General features: G+C 43.8%; 1 protein-coding gene across 2 annotated transcripts; it reads right to left on the reverse strand.

Moving 5' to 3' along the window:
* Window positions 1-18,008, reverse strand: MTIF2 (mitochondrial translational initiation factor 2). 2 transcript variants are annotated; one of them, XM_033145101.1, is made up of 14 exons: window positions 17,807-18,008; window positions 15,174-15,390; window positions 14,584-14,704; window positions 13,431-13,602; window positions 10,506-10,666; window positions 9,718-9,894; window positions 9,297-9,436; window positions 8,133-8,257; window positions 7,063-7,267; window positions 5,513-5,765; window positions 4,463-4,603; window positions 2,857-3,021; window positions 1,306-1,446; window positions 203-372 (listed from the first exon to the last, which is right to left on the reverse strand). In XM_033145101.1, the coding sequence occupies exons 2-14, from the start codon at window positions 15,381-15,383 to the stop codon at window positions 203-205; spliced, it is 2,181 nt and encodes a 726-aa protein (XP_033000992.1). In that variant the 5' UTR covers window positions 15,384-15,390; window positions 17,807-18,008. The 2 variants fall into 2 exon arrangements, with proteins under 2 accessions (XP_033000993.1, XP_033000992.1); XM_033145102.1 differs by lacking the exon at window positions 17,807-18,008 and having other exon boundaries at window positions 1-372; window positions 15,174-15,383.
* Window positions 18,009-22,635: the final 4,627 nt, after the last annotated feature.

The following is a 22,635-nucleotide window of genomic DNA, read 5'->3' on the forward strand; positions in this document are numbered from 1 at the left end:
GGTTTCACTGTACAGCTAAGCTCTCCCACAGTTTTTATTGAAATTTACAACACAATGATTTTTTTTAATATAAAAAATACATTGAAGCCCCCTATTCATTTTTACAATGTAAGCTGCTTCTCAATAGTCTCTACTTTGTGATGCAGTGCAAATAATATAATCCAAGTTTCTCAGCCCATCACATATTTGGCTGTCTTGAGATTTAAAATCCTGGTTCCCAAGAGATCGTCTGCTCAATTTCCTTTTCATTGAAACAAACAATTTCATCTCCCACTTGAAATGCTATGTTCTTGTCCAAACTGAGCCCACAATCCATGCCAGTCTTGACTATGGGGACATCATTTTTATGGTGCTTCATTGACGATAGGTATCCTAGGTAAAATAGACATACATAAAGCAAAAACTCCAAATTGTGCAACATTTATTACAAGGTGAGAAATGTTTAGACCGCAGAGATTGCTCCAATCCAGACCATGTCTTAACTATAACTAATTTTCATGTAAGTGACAGCACTCCAGAGGACACTACTCGGAATCAGAATTGTAGAGTTGGAAGGGACCCTGAGGGTCAACTACTCCAACCCCCGGCAACGCGGGAATCTCAACTAAAGCATCCAGTGTTCTCATGGTTGCCACGTACAGGATTTAATCATCAAATGCCTGGGTAAACAGTAATGTTTTCAAATTCCTCCTGAAAGTTAACAGTGTTGGACACACACACACACACACACCTCATATGAGGTTATTTGAACACACCTGCAATAATTCAACAGAGTCATGCAGAAGAGAATCCGTAACTTTGAAGAAGAGGAGTTTGGATTTGATATCCCGCTTTTCACTACCCGAACGAGTCTCAAAGCGGCTAACATTCTCCTTTCCCTTCCTCCCCCACAACAAACACTCTGTGAGGTGAGTGGGGTTGAGAGACTTCAGAGAAGTGTGACTAGCCCAAGGTCACCCAGCAACTGCATGTGGAGGAGCGGAGACGCGAACCCGGTTCCCCAGATTACGAGTCGACCGCTCTTAACCACCACTACCCACAAAAAAATTCTACATAGCATATTGGGAAAGTGTCTGTGACTGACATATGACTGACTGAGGAGGATCAAACCTTATTTTTGTATAAAGAGGTGCTTAAATATCGGTTCCTTATTCAATCTATTTGCTATTTTCTTTTTTAGTAAGAATTTCACCTGGGTAGGGACAGAAAGCAGGCTTAGGAAATCCAGGGAGCTTGGTGGTTGCTTGTAAAATTGTGGGAACTGGGCAGTAGAACTGACTGCTTAGGAAATCAACCGCTACTCACCTGTCCAAATAACTTCTTGATTACGAATTAATTTAAATTTCATCTTTCTGTCCAGCTGCCCCTTCTGTACTCTGCAGCCAGCTACTGGAACTGTACTTTTTCCAACTGTGACATCAAAGACTGCTAAAACAACAGCTTCTCCTAAGGAAAACAAAAAAGCATGAGAATCCTAAAAGTGTAAAAGTGCCATTTAGGCAGTCTCTGCTCATTAAAAAGGATACATATGAACATTAATTCCAATCAAAATACAAAAGCTAAGGTGACTTGTATCCAGTACTAAAGAAAAACAACACCCCTGATTCCAGACTTTCCAAGTTATCTGCCAATAAAAGTTGGATTTTGTGCATTTAAATGACGTAACTGAACAAGTGCAATCTTCCCCCTTTCTTGTTTTGTAATACTCTGCAGCTTTAGACTGTTCTACATCATTCAACAAAGCTTTACTTAGACTCATTGAAATGAACTTGATTGGTAGACCCACTGATCTCAGTAGGTCAGCTGTGAGTAAGAGCTGAAGCCCACCTTTCCCCCCAGTCACGACCTACAGAAGTTATGTTCAAACTACACCCCACTAAGTGCTGTAAGATTGCAGCCCCATCGTCCAGCCTAGCTGGACTCAATGTCCAGCTCCGAAGGCTTTCTAGCAGTTCCCTCATTGTGAGAAGTGAAGCTACAGGAAACCAGGCAGAGGGCCTTCTCAGTAGTGGAGCCTGCCCTGTGGAACACCCTCCCAGCAGATTTCAAGGAAATTAACTATCTGACTTTTAGAAGACATCTGAAGAATTTTTAATGTTTGATGTTTTACAGTACTTAATGTTTTCAATTTGTTGGAAGCTGCCCAGAGTGGCTGGGGCAACCCAGTCAGATGGGTGCCATATAAATGAATAATAATAATAATAATAATAATAATAATAATAATAATAATAATAATATCTTGGCTGCCCCAAGTCCTAGAAATTTGCATTAAAAAAGAAAAATAAATCCTTAGGAAGTGGTATTTCTGCAGCCGGTTATGGCACTGCGCATTTCTGCAGAGAACCCCGTTTCTGGTTTGTCACTATTCCATGAATATCAGTACTTTTAGAAATACCTATGCCAGAGGTCGGCAAAGTTTTTGTGGCTTGGGTCAGTTCACGGTTCCGTAGACACTGTGGTGGGCCGCAGTGCGCGAACATGCATGTGCAAACACTTTCCGGTGCTTCCCATGTGGAGGCGGCGTGCGCAGCTCCTGCAGCCAATGGGAAGCCGGCCAGTGCCGCAGAAGGCGGTTCCGACTCTGCTACATGCCGGTTTAGCGCAGAACACGGGAGCTGACTGAGTGGGCAGCGGCGGTCCCCATGGGCCTTAGGTTGCCGACCCCTGACCTATGCTGAAACTGCTATCCCTTGAATGAAAGACTTCTGGTGTATCATCACGCCAAAGGTCCATGTAAGTCTAGCCTCCTGTTCCCCAGTGGCCCGACAGATGCTTTTGGGAAGCCAACCACCTGGGCAATCAAAGCTTGCCACCCCCACCATCCCTATTTCCACCATGTCAAATTCAGAAGTATACCCAACACGTGCTCCTCTAGAGAACAGGTCAGGGTGCTGCTCAGCTCCGCCTGTAAATCTTCAACAAGCCGGTAGATGATTTTGTGCATTTTCAACTTTATTCCCTTCTTGGCAGCCAGCTGTTGAATAGGTTTATTTGCGTTCACATTGAACCCGTATACAACACCTGACAATGCAACAAAGAGGGTAAGTGTAAAATTGCTATTTTTCTTCTTCTTTCTAATGGCTCGAATTAAGCATACTTTAAAAGTTCCAGAGTTGCTCTGTTTACCAAACATTAAGGGCAGGGCTGAGTATATTCATGAAGAGAAAATTCAAAACATCTGCAGCATGGTAACTTTCTGCACCAAGGAATGCTAAATTCTGAAACCCAACTGAATTGCACCCATTCACATGCACCTGCTTATTTTGCATAATTATAATTTATTCCACATCTGTAAAAAAGAGATGGGGAAGATACGCCTCGGGAACTGAAAATCCTACTTCCTCTCTGACTTCCATGATTTCACCAAGCATTACACTCACACACACACACACACACACACCTCAAGCCTATCTTTGCAGCCATGTGGGAGGGAACTCCTTTATAGTAAAGATGAGTTTCTTGCGATGTTAAATTCTGTGCCCTGAATTCCCACAGCCTTGTAGAAAGCCATTTATTTCACTTATAAAAATTTGCAAGTCTCCTTTTGTCCCACAAAGGGCCTCAAAGTGACTTACATGAAAAGCGTTACGTGAAGACTCTAATCTTGCATGCATTCAGAAATCAGGATGGTGCATGCAGCAACTATCCCTAAATCAGGAGAGTTAATGTGCAGCTCCAATAGCTGGCATCAAAGGTACCATCTGGCCACAGTCTTGACAGGTAGAAGAAGAGGAGTTTAGATTTGATATCCCGCTTTAACACTACCCAAAGGAGTCTCAAAGCGGCTAACATTCTCCTTTCCCTTCCTCCTTGAGAGCCAGTGTGGTGTAGTGGTTAAGAGCGGTAGACTCGTTATCTGGGGAACCGGGTTCGCGTCTCCGCTCCTCCACATGCAGCTGCTGGGTGACCTTGGGCTAGTCACACTTCTCTGAAGTCTCTCAGCCCCACTCACCTCACAGAGTGTTTGTTGTGGGGGAGGAAGGGAAAGGAGAATGTTAGCCGCTTTGAGACTCCTTCGGGTAGTGAAAAGCGGGATATCAAATCCAAACTCTTCTTCTTCTTCTTCTCCTCCACAACAAACACTCTGTGAGGTCAGTGGGACTGAGAGACTTCAAAGAAGTGTGACTAGCCCAAGGTCATCCAGCAGCTACATGTGGAGGAGCAGAGACGCGAACCCGGTTCACCAGATTACAAGTCTACCGCTCTTAACCACTACACCACACAGGTAACACAATGTGTCGAGGGGATGAGATCTACCTTCCTGACTTGCCTTGCAACATGGGTGGGGAAAATGCGTCCCGTTCAGCTGCATGGAAACCCTGCCTGCAGTCACTGCAGCACACCTGCGCACTTTTAAGGCCGGTTACCGAGCTGCTGTCTGCTTGCAAGGGAAAGTGCTCTGGCTCTTTAGCCATCTAAGACACATGACTCTGTGTCGCTTTCTTCAACGGCCACCCTTTACCTTTAAATGTTTCTGCGAGGTTTATGTCATTTTCGCTAATATCCCCAATCCCACAGTGGACCACGTCTAGTTCACACTCCTCGTCGGCGTCGTAGGTGTCCAGGATGTTCAAGATGGCTTCCACAGAACCATCAACGTCACCTGGGCACAGCAAAAGTCCCGGTGAGTTTAAATGCAAGTGGCACACACAAAACAAAAAACAGCACAACTGATTACTGTACAATCCATGACGAACTTAGTCCTGTGCAATTAAATGAGCAGGAGCTGAGCAATGAATAAAGCTTGGATTAAATTTTCAGGAATTTTGCCTTATTTCTGAAATTAACACACACACACACACACACACACAGACTTTCCAACAGTCTGATTAAAATGCTGTGGGGTTGCTTGGAATTCAGTAAAGAAGAGTCTACAAGTAGAGCCATTAACAGTCATGACTGTTAGTATTTTTATTGTATTTGCATTATAAATGCATTTCACAAAGAGAAACACATTGTAGTCATTAATATATACGTGAATAATACTTTCTGTTCAACTGCTGCCAACCTGACAAATCTCAATTTATCTTCGAGTCTTGTGTAAGGCGCCTATTTTATCATAAATGGCTATCAATGACAGGTGCCATTTTCAATGCCAGTTAAGCCACACCTGTGTGTCAGTTAAGTAGCATGAGGAAGGAGCACACTTGAAGCATTAAAGCATTTGCTTTCCATGCAGGAGGAGGGCCTAGGTCCACTGCCCAAAACCTCCAGGTAAGACTGTGGGAGCCCTGTCTGAAATCCTGGAAAGTCGCTACCAATCAGTGCAGATAATACTGAACTAGGCAGACCAATGGTCTGTCTTGATATAAGGTAGCTTCCTATGTACCATGTGTGCCCTCTTGTGGGCCTTGCTTTCTCGAGGCTTCAAATGGTGCTATTCAATATTATATGAGGAAGTGCTACCGGCCCAGCCCACTGCCTCAGTGATGGGGAATGAATGAATGAATGAATGAATAAATTAAATAAATAAATAAAACAAGAGCAGCTCTTGGGAGCAGGACAAACCCACCTTTGATGATGATGTGCAGCACATTTTTGTCACTCTCTGCTTTTTCTTTCGGTCGTATAACCAGGAGATGCTTTTTGCTCTTGTACACCGCTGCCCTTCTCTGCTTCCAGGACATGTTTTCCATGCCCTCTCTCTCCTTCTTGTAGGCATCCCTGTGCTCCTTCTGCTTCACCTCGATGACCTCTAGGTCCTTCTTCGCTTTCTCTTGTTGCTCGGCGTAGGTTCTCCACTCGACAACTTCACGAGCCCTTTGCTTGGCAGAAGAACAAAAGAACTGCCTCTCTGATCTAGCGCGATGGCTGGGATCCCAAGATCCGGGGGAGGGGGAGATTTGCCACCAACTCCCACCTCCATCTTCAGCCCCCACCCAATAGCCCAAGGGTTCCCCACCCACCAGCAATGTATTTTTGGTGTGCACCGAGAGCTACAGAGGGAAGTGGGGAAGTGTGCTCGGTATCTGGAAGGGAAGTTAGTAGTCAAACCTACATCTGCAGCACTGACCAGCCAGATGTTAACAGCTCAAACTAGGATGGAGTCAACAACTCCAGCTGGTACTCAAATATATGTTGCTGTTCTGTTTAAATTATTATTTTTTAAAAACCTCTATTTTTTGCCTTATGCTTTTTTATTATTACTTTCTTTTAATTTTTTATTCAATTTGTATACCACCCTATACTCGTAGATCTCAGGGTAGTTTGCAAAATATAATCACAATATAAGAAACACGAAATATGTAATAAAAAATAAGAACAACAACAAACCAAAAATCTACACATACACACCCATTGACACATTAAAAAGGGCATCGGATGTCAATCAGCCAAAGGCCTGGTTGGAGAGGAACGTTTCCGCCTGGCGCCTAGAGGTGTATAATGAAGGTGCCAGGCAAATCTCCCCAGGGAGAGCATTCCATAAGTGGGGAGCCACTGCAGAAAAGGCGTGTTCTCATGTTACAACCCTCCAGACCCTTCGTGCGGGAGGCACACAAAGAAGGGCCTCAGAGGGTGATATAAGGGCCCGGAGGGGTTCATATGAGGGGAGGTGGTCAATGAGGTATTATGCTTCTGGTGGCTTGAGGAAGATCAGAGCAAGTGCTGCTTAGTGCACAGAGATTGTGGGGCCCACTGTGCTTTCCATGAGCCGCTGCACTCTTCTGTCTGAGGCAATGGAGTGGAAGAAAGCGGGATGCAAACAGCTTGCAAATAGCTTCTGTTCCAGTAGTGTAAATAGCTTCTTGTACTCAGCCAGAGCCAAAGCCAATTGGTATTCATTAATTCTGCTCCTTCTCTCTAGCACAGGGATGGGCACCCAATGGGGCTGTTCCGATATTGTTGGGCTCAAACTCCCATCAGCTTCAGAAAGATGGGAGTTGCAGCCCAACGACACAGGGAAGGCCGCAGATTCTCCATCCCTGCCCTTGGTAACTTGTCCCTGCTGCTTTCCCCCCAGAGGCCTGGAGCCTAAGGTAAGTAAGTGTGTCCTCGTTGCCCAGTGAGAGGACACGCCTTGGGGGCGCAAGGCTTAAATGCTGAATGGGAAATCTGTGGTACCTCAGACTCTACTTCAATTATTTCCTCTCCAGCTGAAGGAACCTCCTTCCATCCCACGATCTCCACTGGCATGCTTGGAGGGGCAACTTCCATGGCCTTGCCGTTCTCATCAAACATCATACGCACTTTGGCCCAGCTTTTCCCTGCAACCAGAATACAGCCCTTTCTCAGAGTGCCTCTCTGGATGATGGCAGTGGTCACTGGACTAGAAGGGAGAAGGAGGGAATATTGCATTTGATTTCATACAACCAATTTTACGCTACTAATTTTATTTGTAATTTTTTTTTAATATAGTGAGCTGCCTTCAGCCTGGTTATACCATACAGGTATGTGGATCGCAGCAAATAAATTTTTAATGTATGCTTTCTGTTTACTTGGATAAATGTTTTATCACACTTGAGCCTGGCTCTTCCAAATAGTTCAGGACAGTATACCTAGATTCCCCACTCCTTAAGTTAGGGATGGGGAATCAGTGGCCCTATAGATATTGTTGGGCTTCAACTCCCCTCAGCTCCAACCAACAATCAAGCATGATGGGAAATGTAGTCCTGCAATATCTGGAGGGCCTCTGGTTCGCTAATATCACCAACCCCACAGTTCCTTACCCCTGTTAGGTGAATTATGCTGGAGATAAGGACCAGTCCCAAGTTTGCCCACTACATTCCTGGTAGCTCTCCTGTGGCTTCCCAGAAGCACAGAAAGAGATAGACCTCTCTTAGTGTTGCAATAACAGAAGCCACTTTGCTTCTAAATAACAGGAAATGGAAATGCAACAGGAAATGGAATTTGAACCTCTGGAACTGGGCATGAATTAAAGGATATATAACAAGGGAGGGGGGAATTATGGAATATTATTCCAATATGTGATCATAGTAGAGAGATTGTAACATGGACATGGATGGAAAAATATGGAGGACTGGTGGTGGCAATTAATGGATATAAAGTTAACATTGAAGAAAAAAGCATGGTTGACATTTACCAATAGTAATAGAAATAGTAATAGTAATAATAACAACTCAAATGAGTAGTGATTCTGTCAATGAATGAAAGCGCATGTGCCTGTGGCTCACCCTTTTCCTTTATCTGTGCGAGACTCTATGATGGTGCCTTCCACGGGGCCCGTAGAGTCTGCCTTCAGTTCCAACACCTCCGCAAGAGCCACTGTTGCCTCTGCTAAAGCCATCAAGTTGTCACCCTACGCCAAACAAAGACGGTTCAGAAAAGAGCCGAGTCGCTCAGGATCAAGGAAATGACACATCAGTCCGTGTGTTACGTTATGACAGGAGATGAATAGCTCTAAAATCTGGATTAAAGCCGTTTGGGGATGGGGCATGATTAGGGCTGCCATGCAGATGTTGATTTAAACCCCTCTGCATGGAGACTGTCATTGTGTGGCCAGGTATTCCTTCATGTCCAAGAACATGCATCAGCATCAGGGAATTTCCCCCCCCCCCAACCCACAGTACTTCCTTTGCTGGGTTGTGGGTTTTTTGATCATTTGCAATGGCATGAGGAAAAGACATCCAATCTGTATGGTCTGTCATATACTGTAGCAGCTTTGTTGCTGCCTCTGCTCTTTAAGGAGGCAATACTATGGTCCCTGGGAGGACATCCCAGGGCTGTAGGATAAACAAAGAGAGGCCAGAAGTTGAATTCTACCTCCCTGCTGCTACCGAAACCTTAGTCACCTTGGCCCTACCAATGGATGCCGTTAAGAGTCAAAAAGAGGGTGTTTTGAGGGAGCACCAGGAAACAGCTTGAATCTGATAGATCCAAAAGCCCAGGAGATGGTGTAAATCACTTGTTTGTATTACCCTCCAAAACAGGGTTTCTAAGAACCCACAAAATGGGTCTTGCCCTGCTGGTGAAAACATAGCAGGGCTTAGCTGCATACGGCAGCGAAATCATCTTTGGGTCCCACCCATTTTAGGATTGCAGATTTAGTTGTTTATTCAACCTCAAAAATTAACATTTGCCCCAACTAATTCTCTCCCAGATCGATATATGAAACGTCTTAGCGTTAATCTAATGATCTGTAGATCTACACCTGCAGACACACAAGAATGGTACAAGCATTTTTATTTTGCACCGTGAAAAACACTACAAATTACCTTCCAGAATTAGCTGGAACTAGCTTATGGGAAAAGGAAACAAGCTTCTGGAAATAACACGCTTCCAGAAATGAAGCCCACCTATGACCCGTGGTTAGCACCGTGACGACAGGTTAAAATTACCTTCAGTGCTGAAACATGGATGGCCTGGACATCTCCTCCATATTCTTCGCAAACCACATTGTGAGCCAGAAGCTCTTTCTTCACTCTATCCGGGTCGGCTTCAGGTTTGTCGCATTTATTAATGGCAACGATAATTGGAACTGCGAGAGAAAAGGAAACGGAGGAGAATGCCAAAGTCCAAACAGGGAAGCATGGGAAGCAGCAAACCCAAGACGTTTCCCCAAAACTACAGTTCAATCGAGTGAAAGGATATTTATTTGTGAAGCTGTTTTAATCCCACCATATCAGAATGAGCAGCTCGCAAACATCTGATCTAAGAGCCTTGGAAAAAAGTGAAGGCTTTCAGTGATTATAGATGGTATTTGACCAATGGCACTTATCTTTCCCTTCCTCCCACCTGCTTTAAAGAAAAGCGCTGTACCTTTGGCGTTTTTAGCGTGTTCAATAGATTCCACAGTCTGCTTCATTACGCCATCTTCTGCGGCTACCACCAATATGACAATATCCGTGACATATGTACCTCTCGCCCTCATGGCTGAAAATGCAGCATGGCCAGGAGTATCCAGAAATGTTATTTTTTCTCCAGAAGGCAAATGTACTGCAAAAAAAAAAAAAAACCCAAAACCAAAACCCCAACAACAATCAAATCAATAAAAATTATAAATGCAGGTCAAAAATCTATGCCCCACTGAGCTCCATGGTTCTTGTTCCCCACCAAAAAATGGTTACACAATTGCAGACTGTTCAAATTTCTTTTGAACATGGATTCTGTTAAGGTAGCAGGAGTCCCTCACAAAGCCAAACTCCTATTCCTACTCGGAGAATCTGCTAAACGTATATTTTTTAAGGTTTCTTTTACTGTCACTCTGCTGCAGTCCCAAGCTCCACTGTATGCCTTCATGATATATATTATTTTCTTGGAAGCCACGCCCCTTATTCTTGAAGCTGGTCTTCATTTCCATGCTGTACAGCAGAGTAGCGTCAGCAACTCAACCTTTAGATCTGGGACTGTTTTCTGACACCAAAACACCTTAGGAAATAAGATTGTGTTGAGATCCTAAGGAATCCTGGGGGCTGTAGTTTGTTCAAGGGTGTTATGACCATTAAAGTGGTCCAAGAGTTCTTTAAATGTATGGTGTGGGTGGGACAATCTGAGGAAAAGCCGGCATAATTATCAATGCACGTTAAAATGACTCCGATAAATCATACCAAGAAAGGCACCGATATGCTGGGTGATGCCTCCTTCTTCCATTGCTGCCACCTGAGTTTTCCGCAGCATGTCAAGCAACGTGGTTTTCCCGTGGTCGACGTGGCCCAGGATGGTAACAACTGGAGGCCTTGGAGTTAATGAAGCAGGATCTGCAGGAGGCCTGCAATAAACAGAAACAGACAAGGCTTGAAAATGAAGTAAACCAGGGGTGAGCAAACTTTTTCAGCAGGGGGCTGGCCCACTGTCCCTCAGACCTTGTGGGGGCCTGGACTTTATTTTGAAAAAAAAAAGAACAAATTCCTATGCCCCACAAATAACCCAGGCAGGCCCCACAAATAACCCAGAGATGCATTTTAAATAAAAAGACACATTGTACTCATGTAAAAACACGCTGATTCCTGGACCGTCCATGGGCCAGATTTAGAAGGCGATTGGGCAGGATCCAGCCCCTGGGCCTTAGTTTGCCAACCCATGAAGAAAACCCTCTTTGTGTTTCTCCTTAACATTTTTCTCTTAGCAGATCCCTTAAAATTCCTGAGCATCAATGATCTCGGCATGTGATCCTCATCAATGAGTCACAGCCCAATGCCAGAAGCCTGCCAAGATGTGGTTTTTTTTCCTTCAGGAAAAGGAGGAAGCATGGATATGTGGCTAAATGAAAGGCGTGCTCTCTTCACAGCAAAGGGCTTTACTTCAGTCAGCGCTGCTTTGTTTTTTGAGTTATAGAGACTAAAAGATCTCAGAAAAGTTTATTTGAAAGACTACTGACCAAATGAGATTTCCATAATGGCTAAAATGGTTTTTATTTGGACTCATAGACAGAAGCGCAGGAATCATTTTCCTTTTTCTTTTTTTTTAATTTTTTTATTGAGTATTATAGTTTAACAAAGGGAAAAACATCTTAGTCCAACTGTTATTGTATGACATTTCAAAATAAAATTTTACATACAGCGTTATCTTGTCTGTATTTTATCTTTTGTATCTTAATTAGTCCCCTTTCAACAAAAGAAGGAAGAGGAGAAAAAAAAGAAAGAGAAAAAGAAAAAAGAAGAAAAAAGAAAAGAAAAAATAAATAAATAAAACACCTCTCTCTCTATAAACTTGCATACCTTCATATTCACAAAAAATAGTTTCACAAGTCCAACTTCCTGTTAAATCCCTTTGCATCTACCTTGCTTAATACAGAATGTAATCCAGACAATAAACCTTCATATATAAATTTTCAAATGCATTCTTGAACATTATACATCCAAAATTCTGAGATTTCCAGCAGATATTGTCCACACGCTTTCAAGCACATCTTCATGACCATAAGAGCTAGGGAGTTGGACTTTTCAAAAAGTGAAAATTGGGATTTCACAAGTCATTCAACAATAATTCTAACATTTTAAGCTTCTAACATCCCTCCCCCTCTTTCTGCAGTTCCTTGAAGTTATTTTCATCTTTCCCTGCATATCCTAAATGATCTTGTCTTCTTCTTTGTATTCCTCTATTATTACATGTATGTGTTTTAAAAACTGCAAGTTTTTACAGTAGTCCTTCAAATGTCTAAATCTACTTGCAATTTGTTTGTAAATATTCAATAAATCGTTTCTATTTCTTTTCCTTAATAAAACGTTTGTTGTCTTGATTTCTAATTCTTCCAGTAAGTTTAACCATTTCCAACGTATTTCTTAGCAATAAAAATTTCAGTGTGGCACAAGCAAATTTTTATTCAGAGAAAAAAGGTTGAGAACCACTGGGCTAGAGGATAAGCAAAGCAAAGGTGGTGCGGACAGGGAGAAAACAGAATTGGCTCAATATTCATTAAGGCTTTGATTGATTATTTAATTTCTATACTGCTTAACGTATTGAAAATATCTCTAAGTGGTGTACAAATAACTGAAGCAACAACTTAAAACAAAATATTATGAAAATGCAGTTAGATATAATTTGTACACTCACACAAAGTTACTAATATCCTTTGTAATAAAGTACAAGTGTCTCTGCATCCAGTTCCTGTGTCTGTGGGATTGCGGTACTGCGCATGTGCCCCACGGACAGCCGTTGGGACTTGGAGCGCAGAGACTTCGGGCGGCCGGACGAAACTGTTGAAGCGGCAGGTGTTTGCGGGCACGCGGCGGGTGCGCGCTCACGTGGACTTACTTCTAAGCAGCAGCGGCCGTTACAAGTGGCGGCGGGTGAGCGATGTCAAGCGAGAGCTGCTCGGTCAGCTCTGCACGTGTTCCCGATGTTGCTAGGGCAACAGGGACGCTATGCGCAGAGCTGGCTACGCCATGCGGCTCTCGCGTTGCTACAAAAAAACCCGAGATGTTCTAGCGCCCGTTAATTTAACGGGCTTCATGTCTAGTATTTAAATAAATATCAATTCTTTTTTTCTGACACACCCTCCCACTCAGCCTCTGGGCTCTCACCCAGGGTCCAAACAAACAATCAGCTCACCCACAAAAGTCTCACAATGAGAAGAGTTCCTGGAAACTACGGACATCACCTTAGTCTCACACTCTAGACTTGCTTTCATGGGCAGGTCCAAGGTGGATAGTACATTCTAAGAATTCCCACAGCTATGTTCCATTCAGCTGCAGGAGCTTCTGTTCACATAGTAAGAGTTGCTTCATATAATGGGTTTTGTTCAACAAAGAACCCCTTCCATGAGTACAGCTCTCCTTCCATGAACAGAAACTCTTTTGACTCATAATAATAATAATAATTTTATTATTTATACCCTGCTCACCTGACTGGGTTTCCCCACTCTGGGTGGTTTCCAGCACACACAAAAACCTAAGCGAAAAGGTAGGATCCAAGCTTGTGAATGAGTATCAAAGACTATAGACATCAAACGTAATCCGGAATAGCAAAAGAGCGATGGAATTTTGGTTGCTGCATAAACCTGGCAACCAAAATCAATTAACCCAAGCCATTACCTCTTTACGGCATCTTTGTTTTCTTTGATTTTGTCTTCTTTCAACTTGGCCCATTTGTGTTTCATGCCGGATTTTTTAACGATGTCCTTGATCAACACTTCATCCAGGACTGAGTCAGGTTCTAGTGCATCTATATCAATGCTCGTGTTTAGCAAGGCTTCGTATATATGATCTGAATACAGAAACGGAAAGCTGTATTGGTCAATGCATCAACCTCAGGAAGAACCTGGTTGATGAAGCAGCTCTAAGAGGAGCGTGCTAGATCAGGCCAGTGGCATATCTGGTGCAGCATCCTGTTCTTACATTAGCCAACCAGATGCCTATGGGAAGCCCAAAAGCGGGAACTGAGAACAACTGCACTCCCTCCTACTTTTGATTCCGAGCAACTGCCAATCGGACACATACTGCCTCCAACAATGAAAGTAAAACATAGCAATTTGGACTACTTAGAGCCTAGCTGGATAGGGTCTTTTGTCACACAGGGACTTGCAGTCACCACCCCAGCAGCCGCTGAATTCAGACCTGGATTTCAGTGCCGTTATTTATCACTACCACCTTGGGAAAATATATTTCACATGTGGGGGGAAAAAATCTAAATGAAACAAGCTAAAGAACTACAACAAAGGGTTTCCCATTCTCCTCTCCCAACCCCCCACCGCAAAAACCTCCCCATCCAACTGGGACCAATTCTATGGCAAATTCATTTAATTCAAACCTTTCTCAGATGAAAGTAGCTCAAGCACATCGGAAGCAGATGGCTGAGGAATGCTCTAGAGGATGAAAGGCATCTTACACAAACCTCCTTTATGGGACTGGAAAGGCAGGAAATCTTGAAACAATTAAAATGGGCTAATGAGTGACATAAGCTCCGCTGTAGGACTCCCAAGTCAGCAGATACCAGGCCCACACTCTCCTGTCTTGTCAGCAAAGGAAACTGCAATATACTTAGACTATTGGTCCATCTGTCTCAGGGTGTCTTCAGGGTTTCAGGCAGGAGACATTGCCAGCGCTGCCTGGAGAGGCTGTGAACTCAACCTGCACGCATACAGAGCAGATGCTATACTGAGCTTCACTAAAAAGAGATCCAAGTGGGAACAGCTGAGGACCAATTCTGATGATGGTGCCCTTTGCAAAGTCAAAGAAACAGTCTCACCTATGTCTTTATGCATGGCTTTTGCAAGGTCTTCCACGGTCATCCTGGACATTATCTCAACCTCCTGCTTCTCTGCTTTTGGTTGTACAGGTCGCTGTTTCTCCTTGGCAGATTTCTTTCTCTGCAAGAGAGTTCAAGGAGTGCACATGGGATGGATGGAAGGGGGAGCAGTCTCAAGCAAAGCTGTAAAATCTTAAAATGCAAGGCCTATTTTGCTTATACGGCAGCTGGACACACACTGCTATGTAAGAAAGATCCACAGGCACTCAGCTCCAGTGAACAAAGTGCTGATGCACTTTGAAAGAGGAACAATTAAACCATATGTTGTGCCGTATTACCATTTTTCATCTTGTTTTCAATGGTTTCTACTTCTAGGTTTCTCATTTCAAGATGCGCTGGGCAAAAGGCACACTTGAATTTGTTCAGAACAGATCAAACACTTTTAATCAACGTTTCTTTTGCATTAACCATAGTTTTTGTTTCTCTACAAAATACACTGAAGATTCCTCTACAAAACAGTGCCAGCTTTCATTCCACAGGCACACACAACAGGAATTCTTAGAAGCAAGAATAAAGTAGCTGTTAATTACCTCCTTGGTTGTTAAAAGCCTAAATTGTGAGCTGGTGTCTGGCTGCCAGAGCAGGGGGTGCAGCTGAACTGGGCACATGGGGTAGGCAGATGACAAGACAGGCTTCCACTGTGTTCGGTGTACTTTCCCATAAGCCAGGGAGTGCAGCTGCCGGCAAGCACGATGCAACTGGCCCAAGTTCTCCAGCGTCAGCATCACCCTCCAGTTCATTTCTTCTCTGAAGGAAAGGATAGAACGAATCACCTTTCAAGGTATATGGACCATTAGAAGCCACAAATGGGAACCAAAAGCGGCACCAGATGCAAAGGAGGAACAGGAATGCTGTGTCTTCCATGGATGTGTGGAAGAGGAAATGTCAGCAGGAAATGTTTATTGGGGTGTGTGTGTGTGTGTGTGAGACAGAGAGAGAGAACCATGCTTACTGTATCTGAAGAAGTATGCATGCACACAAAAGCTTATACCCAGAACAAACTTAGTTGGTCTCTAAGGTGCTACTGGACAATTTTTTAATTTATTTCGACATGCTTACTGTAATTCAATATTCTACATAACTATTGAAAACCACAGAGGCTCCCATCCTCCTTTGTTCCTGGCACCCTAATCAGAAAATAATAATAGGTTGTCATGTCCGGACCCCAATAAAGAAATCTGGCAACGTTATGAATCAAAAGGAGGACTCTCCCCAGATGTGGACTGTGCTGCAGTGATGGAAGAAGCTGCACATGGCAAAGATGAGAAGATTGTCAACAGACAGCTTTTCCAGTTCAACTAAACCGCTTCTGGCGCAACGGAACACCGTGACAAGTGCCAGAGTGCATGGAAATACCATTTACCTTCCCTCCAGAGCGGTACCTATTTATCTACTTGCACTGGCGTGCTTTCAAACTGCTGGTTAGCAGAAGCTGATAAAGAGCAACGGGAGCTTACTCCATTGTGGGGTTTTGAACTGCCGACCTTCTGATTGGCAAGCCCAAGAGGCTCAGTGGTTTAGACCACAGCGCCACTGCTGCCTCTAACTGTGGAGGTAGAGCATAACCATCATGACCAATAGCCACTGACAGTCCTCTCCTCCATGAGTCTGCCTAATCCTTTTCTTAAGGCCATCACTGCCTCCTGGGTAAGCAAGTTCCATAGTTTGACTATGTGGTGCATATCCCCTGCTAGTTGTTTCATTGCTTGGTTTGTGTCCCACCTCCCACTGCAAGGAGCTGAGGGCAACCGTAAATGGTTCTTTCTCTCCCGGATTTTACCGACACAATAACCTTGCACGGTAGGTTGAACTAGGCTGGGAAACAAGCGTCAAGCCCAAGCTCAGCTTCATGCCTAAGGGGAGATTTGAACCTCCCAAAGTCCTAGTTCCATACGTCTGGTTTAACCCACCCCTTTTTTGCTTTTAACTCATGTTAAACTTTTCTTGATATTATTCTCTGGTTTTATGTTTCTATATCGTTGCAAACTGCTGTGTGTGTGTGTGTATACACACACACACACACACACACATTTGCAGCAGCTACAAAGATATATATTTTTATAAACATGAGTACTTGCTACCAGAAAGCATGAGGATATGAAGGTCTTATTTTTATCTACAGTTACAGGTAGGTAGCCATGTTGGGAAAGATGGAGGGCACAAGGAGAAGGGGACGACGGAGGATGAGATGGTTGGACAGTGTTCTCGAAGCTACCAACATGAGTTTGGCCAAACTGCGAGAGGCAGTGAAGGATAGGCGTGCCTGGCGTGCTCTGGTCCATGGGGTCACGAAGAGTCGGACACGACTGAACGACTGAACAACAACAACAAGCACCTTAGAGACCAACTAAGTTTGTTCTTGGTATGAATTTTCGTGGTATTGGTACGAGCTTTTTGGTATCTGAAGAAGTGTGCATGCACGCGAAAGCTCATACCAAGAACAAACTTAGTTGGTCTCTAAGGTGCTACTGGAAGGATTTCTTTTTATTTATTTATTTATTTATTTATTGTTTTTATCTGTAAGCCTGCCTTGAGTCACTGTCAACCAAAAAAAGGGGAAAATAAATAAATAAATAAAATAACAATAAACAATAAAAGTAGTAGAAGACAGGAAACTGAGTGACACAGACACTCAAAGGAGCCAGAGGTATAATAATAATAATAATAATAATAATGCCTGTGGCCTTTGTGACATAAATTCTATAGCAAATGAGCCACTCTCGGGAGGATGGGCGCCGCTCTTCCTTATGTGGAGAGAAAAGGAAACAGGGCGGGTGATGGAACAGCCAATCCTGCTCCAAGGTTCCAGTTCATCCATTCAAACCAGCGGGAGACGACTGACAAGCCCCGCCCACATTCTCATTGCTTCAGTCTCCCTCGCCGTCCGGCTTTCCCTCCTGCTTTGCCACGACCCTGCCTGAAGGTGGCGCTCGCGCTCCTCGGCCGCCAACGGCTCCCTTTAAAAAAATAAAACCAAAAAACCAAAACCGACCACCCCTCGCGCATGCGCAACCCAACTGCCGCATCTCGAGACAGGGCCGTTAGGAAAGCTGCTGTCGCCGCCGCCGCCGCCGCTTCTCGTGCTGGTATTCCGCGCCGTCCTCGCCGCCACTCCCCCCCCCCCACCGAGCACCCACCCGGGTGCGTGTGTTTCTGTAGCTACCTGTTCTCCGGAAGAAGCCTGTCCTTTCCCTCTTCGTCAGCGGGGAGCCGAAGGCCCCAGCGCAACCCTTTAAAAGAAAAGAAGAGGAAAGGTGTTCTTCATGCCGAGTACTTCACTGAGCATGCGCCACCCTTCCCGAGCATGCCCGGTAGCGGCGGCCGAAGCCCTGTAGCCCTTCTCTTGCCCTCACTCGGGAAGGGCGGGGCCGCAACTCACGTGGTGAAAAGGGATGTTAGAAAGTCGCTGAGTGTAAACTAAATAAGCTCCCGCCTGAGTTCTGTAGGATTTGCTTCCTAGTAATTAATTTTCAACTGATGTTTGTCGCAAGTTTACTTTAAAAACTTTCTTTTTATATACCCACTTCCTGCCGGGGCGCAAAATTCGGTTCACAATGTTAAAACTGAAGCCACAAAATAAACCGTATAAAATGTAAAGTTGGCCCCCAAAGGGATCAGTCCTGATTTTGAGTCGTGCCTCCCCCACTTATAAGAGGCAGACGTTCCACTGTATTCGGTGCTGCAAAATAAATGCAAATAAATGAATGCACCCGAACCCACTCCTTTGTTCAATGATACTTGCATCCAAGTAAGCAGTGAGAATATTGGCAGCTTTATTTGCTTTGGCGTATTGTAGCTTTAATCTGCCCTAGCCTTGATAAATGGTGTTTGTTTTTAAGCAAAAGTAGAGTTTTTCCATTATTGGTTTATGCAGAATTGAGTTGGCATTCCTACATGTACTTACCTCAATGGGACGAACTTCTGAGTAGACTTGTATACAAGTACTAGACTTGTACTGTTAAACTAGGCAGAAGTTTCCTCTGTTCCATATGCTGGCGAGCGATTGGAATTTTTAGCAGCTGCAAGGATGGGCAGATTGTTAACAGCTGCAAATTTAACAATAAAAAGCATGGATGTAATATAGAAATTTACGGTGACAAAGACAAACCCCACCCCCCCAGATTATGGTTGTGTGTGCTGTTTCTTAAGCAAAACTGGAAGAATGAAACAATATTACTTAGTTTCTCTTTTGATTCTCCATTTTACAGCCCATGTTTAATTCATTTTTCTTTTTTCTCCTTTGGGTAGTCTGACACATTCTTTTGGGGCGTTCAAACATTGTTTAACATGCATTATCAGATACAAAGTTTCTGAAGTATTCAAGCACAGTAATTTTGACATGACACCAGCTACAATCCCCTTTGTACCTATTTGGTGCTTACTTTCGAGTAAATTTGCACAGGGTTGCACTGATAGTCTAAGCTCTAATTTTCTTTCCTGCCAAGGCACTATAATTTGCAGCAATCCTCTGCTCCTTCCTCTGAGGCCCAATAAAAAAGTCTGCCTTCTCCTCCTCAGGCTAAAGAGCACTTGCTTGCACTGTGTCATTTGGGATTATCCCTGGGGTTTCTCTGCATTGCTAATGTGAGGGGAGGGCAGAAGAAGATTAAGGGTTTTCAAAGGCTTTTAAAAGGACCACTGCTTCTGCCTAGAATTTCTTCTAATCTATGGGACTGATGTCATGTGTGTGCCAGGAAGAATTTCATTGAAAAGACCCAGCCATCTGTAATCTGACTGCAGTGGGGTTTTTTGGGGGGGGGGGGCGGTGGTGAGAGGAAAACACAGGCAATCAGTGAGCACAGCAGACCTATGTTGACTGCTGCCATGTCAGTGAAAGTGCTTTTGACAGGCGCTGTCCTTAACAGACAAACAGCATTATGTAGAGTTTCCTTTGGAAAGGACTTGTGAGACTCTGCAGATACGTTTTACTTATCCAAGGTCAGGTTTATGCTTCTCTGTGCTGGTTGCTAATCCTTTGGCAAGAGAGTCTGCCATGCCTTTCACAATGCATTGTACATGGGATGGTTTGGGAGATGACCCTGAAACTTCAATGGGTTCAAAATACAGCGGCCAGATTATTGACTGGGATTGGTCAGAACATACCTTGCCATATTTCCATTTTCTCCTTTCTTTTTACTAAACCCATAGTGAAAAATCACTTTGAAACTTATACTATTTTCTCCTCTGTTGTTGTTTTAATTCTGCTATAGTTTAATTACTTTTTAACTATTGTTTTTAATAAGTTTTTAGCTGCCTGTATTTTATCTGTGTTGTTTTAATTAACATGAACTGTCTTGGTGTCCCAAACTATGAAAAAGGCGGGATGTAAATACCGGTAAATACAATAATAACCTAGTGCTATGGATTTTGTGATGCTAGTAAGTCCTTGGCTACAAAGGAGATTCCAACTTAACATCAGGAAGAACTTTCTGACAGCTGGTTCGGCAGTGGAACAGTCTCCCTTGGGAGGCTGTGGACTCTCCTTCCTTGGAGGTTTCCAATCAGAGGTTGGATGGCCATCTGTCATGGATGCTTTAGCTGAGATTCCTGGCATTGCAGGGGGTTGGACCACGAGATGACCCTTGGGGTCCGTTCCAACTCTACAATTCTGTGATTCTATACAATTAGGTAAAATGCCCCAGTGTAACAGAAGGGCAGGGCAAGATGAGCTCTACTTGCCACTGCTGGAACTGCTTTTTGAGCTTAATACTGGAATTTCCTTTTCTAACACAACCCTTAGAAAATCCCTATGATTCTAGAATCAGCAGGGGTTTAGGCCAGATTACCATTGAGGTAGTTGATTAGACAAGTTCAAGGAGGTAAAGGCTACCAGTGGCTACTAGCCATGAGGACTATGTTCTGCCTCCACAGTCAGAGGCTGTATGCGTCTGAAAATCAGCTGCTGGAAACCACAGGAAAGGAGAGTGCTCTTGTACTCGGGTCCTGCTTGCAGGCTTACCATAGGCATTTGGTTTGCCACTGTGAGAACATGATGCTGGACTAGATGGGCCATTGGCCTGATCCAGCAGGACTCTTCTAATGTTCCAACTCTACAATTCTATCAGATGATATTAAGCCTGTTCTGTAGACACTGCCCAACAGTTGGCCAGTGAAACATAAAATTGGCAATCCCTGGAATAAGTGGACCATCATGAAACTCAAAAACTTATATTTTTAAAACTATGACATGGCACAGAAGACCTTGATCTAATCACCAGTATCAAAAGTTATTTCTCAGCTTTAAAAAATTAGCTTGTGGGTTCCACCCCTTATATATTTTGGTAACTAGGCAGAAGCCTTTTAACAGGATTAATATTGCATCTCGCTTCAGTTGCAGACAAGATTGTTTAGATAATTGGTTTATTAAATAAAACACACCAAGAGCAGCTGTTTTCATTAAGCAGTTGAATTGCAATGCATTTCACACTCTGCAGTTCACCTATTGGCAAATAAGTGTGAATGCACAATTAAAGCCATTCAATTTAATATCCATTTCTCCAGAATTAATGCTAATTTATTCACTTTCCAGTTAATGTCTTGCATTAGAACAGATTGTTGTTCTTAACAGTTTAGCAAATCCCTCCTGGCATAGACTAGGAAAGGCTAGCTCACAGCATTCCAAGAGAATCTCAAAATGCTTAAGGCCCAATCCACTGGGTACTTCTCTCATTAAACGACATTGAATCAGTAGCACTAAACTATGTATTAATTTAAGCAGGAATCTAATGAATATTAAGAGATGGAGCATGGCTCAGTGGCGGCACATTTTCTTTGCAAGCAGAAGGCCCCAGATACAATCTCTGGCTTCTACAGATAGGACTGGAAGAGAAGCCCTCCCTGGAACCCTGGAGAGCTGCTGCCAGTCAGTGTAGAATACTGAGTTAGATGGACAAATGGTCTAACTCAGGAAAAGGCCGCTTCCTATGTTCCTATTACTTTTGCAGATGAAATTACTCCTAAATTGTGCTCTTGTTTTAGGCAGGGAAATCACTTTGTAAGCAAAGGAGCATGCATTGCACCAGTTTAAATCCAAATAGTTGTAGTTGAGGAATAGATCATGTTACTCATGAATTTTGTTGGCATCCATCTGTCTACAGAGACAATGGAGTGTGCCTCTGGGTGTGAAGTCAAACTGCTGCATTAGCAGCACTGAAATGACCCCCCCCCCCAGGACAAGCCTAGGCAGTGTCTATGGAGGTCCAAGACCCCCCTCCTTGCCTCACTGATGTGGTCCAAAGGAAAGCAGAACACTGCGTTTGGCACTAGCTTGGCTGCAGGAGTTGCTGGAAGGAAGCCTACAAGGCACTGTCCAACGGTTTTAGGGACTCCACTCTGGATTTGTGTGTGGTTTGCTCCTTAGCCTTTTCTTCTCCAGAATAAATCTTGCAAGGTTGCAGAGGTTTAGGACCAGAGTTTTCCTTCTAGAATCTAGATGGGCTACCTTCCCAGGTTGAGGAGCCTCATTTCCCCCACATACTATACATAAAGCAACTGCAATCCTATGCACAGGTAGGTAGCCATGTTGGTCTGCCATAGTCAAAACAAAATAAAAAATAAAAATAATCCTTCCAGTAGCACTTTAGAGACCAACTAAGTTTGTTCTTGTTATGAGCTTTCGTGTGCATGCACACTTCTTCAGATACACTGAAACAGGAGTCACCAGACCCTTATATATAGTGAGAGAGTCACTACAGTGTATCTATAAGGGAGTTCTGTGCACATTACTCAGAGGTCTCAATGAGGACTCTATAGCAATCGGGCTTAAAAGCCTACAGCCAACGAGTTGCGGATTGCAATTCCACGCGCGTTTACCGTAGAGGAAGCGCCCCTGAAATCAGCGGGGATTTGCTGCCGAGTAAACGCGAGTCGATTCGGAAATCGAACCCCACACTTTCAGTTGCAAAGCGGATGAAAGCAATCCCTCGTTTATTTCTAGGTGGCGGAAGACGTCCCCTCTGCTTGGCCTAAGCGGAAAGGCGGCGCCTCCTCTCC

The sequence above is a fragment of the Lacerta agilis genome, chromosome 3, assembly GCF_009819535.1.
Source record: "Lacerta agilis isolate rLacAgi1 chromosome 3, rLacAgi1.pri, whole genome shotgun sequence".
Lineage (NCBI taxonomy): Eukaryota > Metazoa > Chordata > Lepidosauria > Squamata > Lacertidae > Lacerta > Lacerta agilis.

Bases quoted from the DNA above. Each gene is read 5' to 3' on its own strand.
- MTIF2 (XM_033145102.1), bottom strand. From the start codon at position 15,383: ATGAACTGGAGGGTGATGCTGACGCTGGAGAACTTGGGCCAGTTGCAT. The intron at 13,603-14,583 runs GTGAGACTGTTT...TTCTGTATTCAG, and splicing joins AGCCATGCATAAAGACATAG to ATCATATATACGAAGCCTTG. The intron at 373-1,305 runs GTGAGTAGCGGT...TATTTTACCTAG, and splicing joins TCAAGAAGTTATTTGGACAG to GATACCTATCGTCAATGAAG.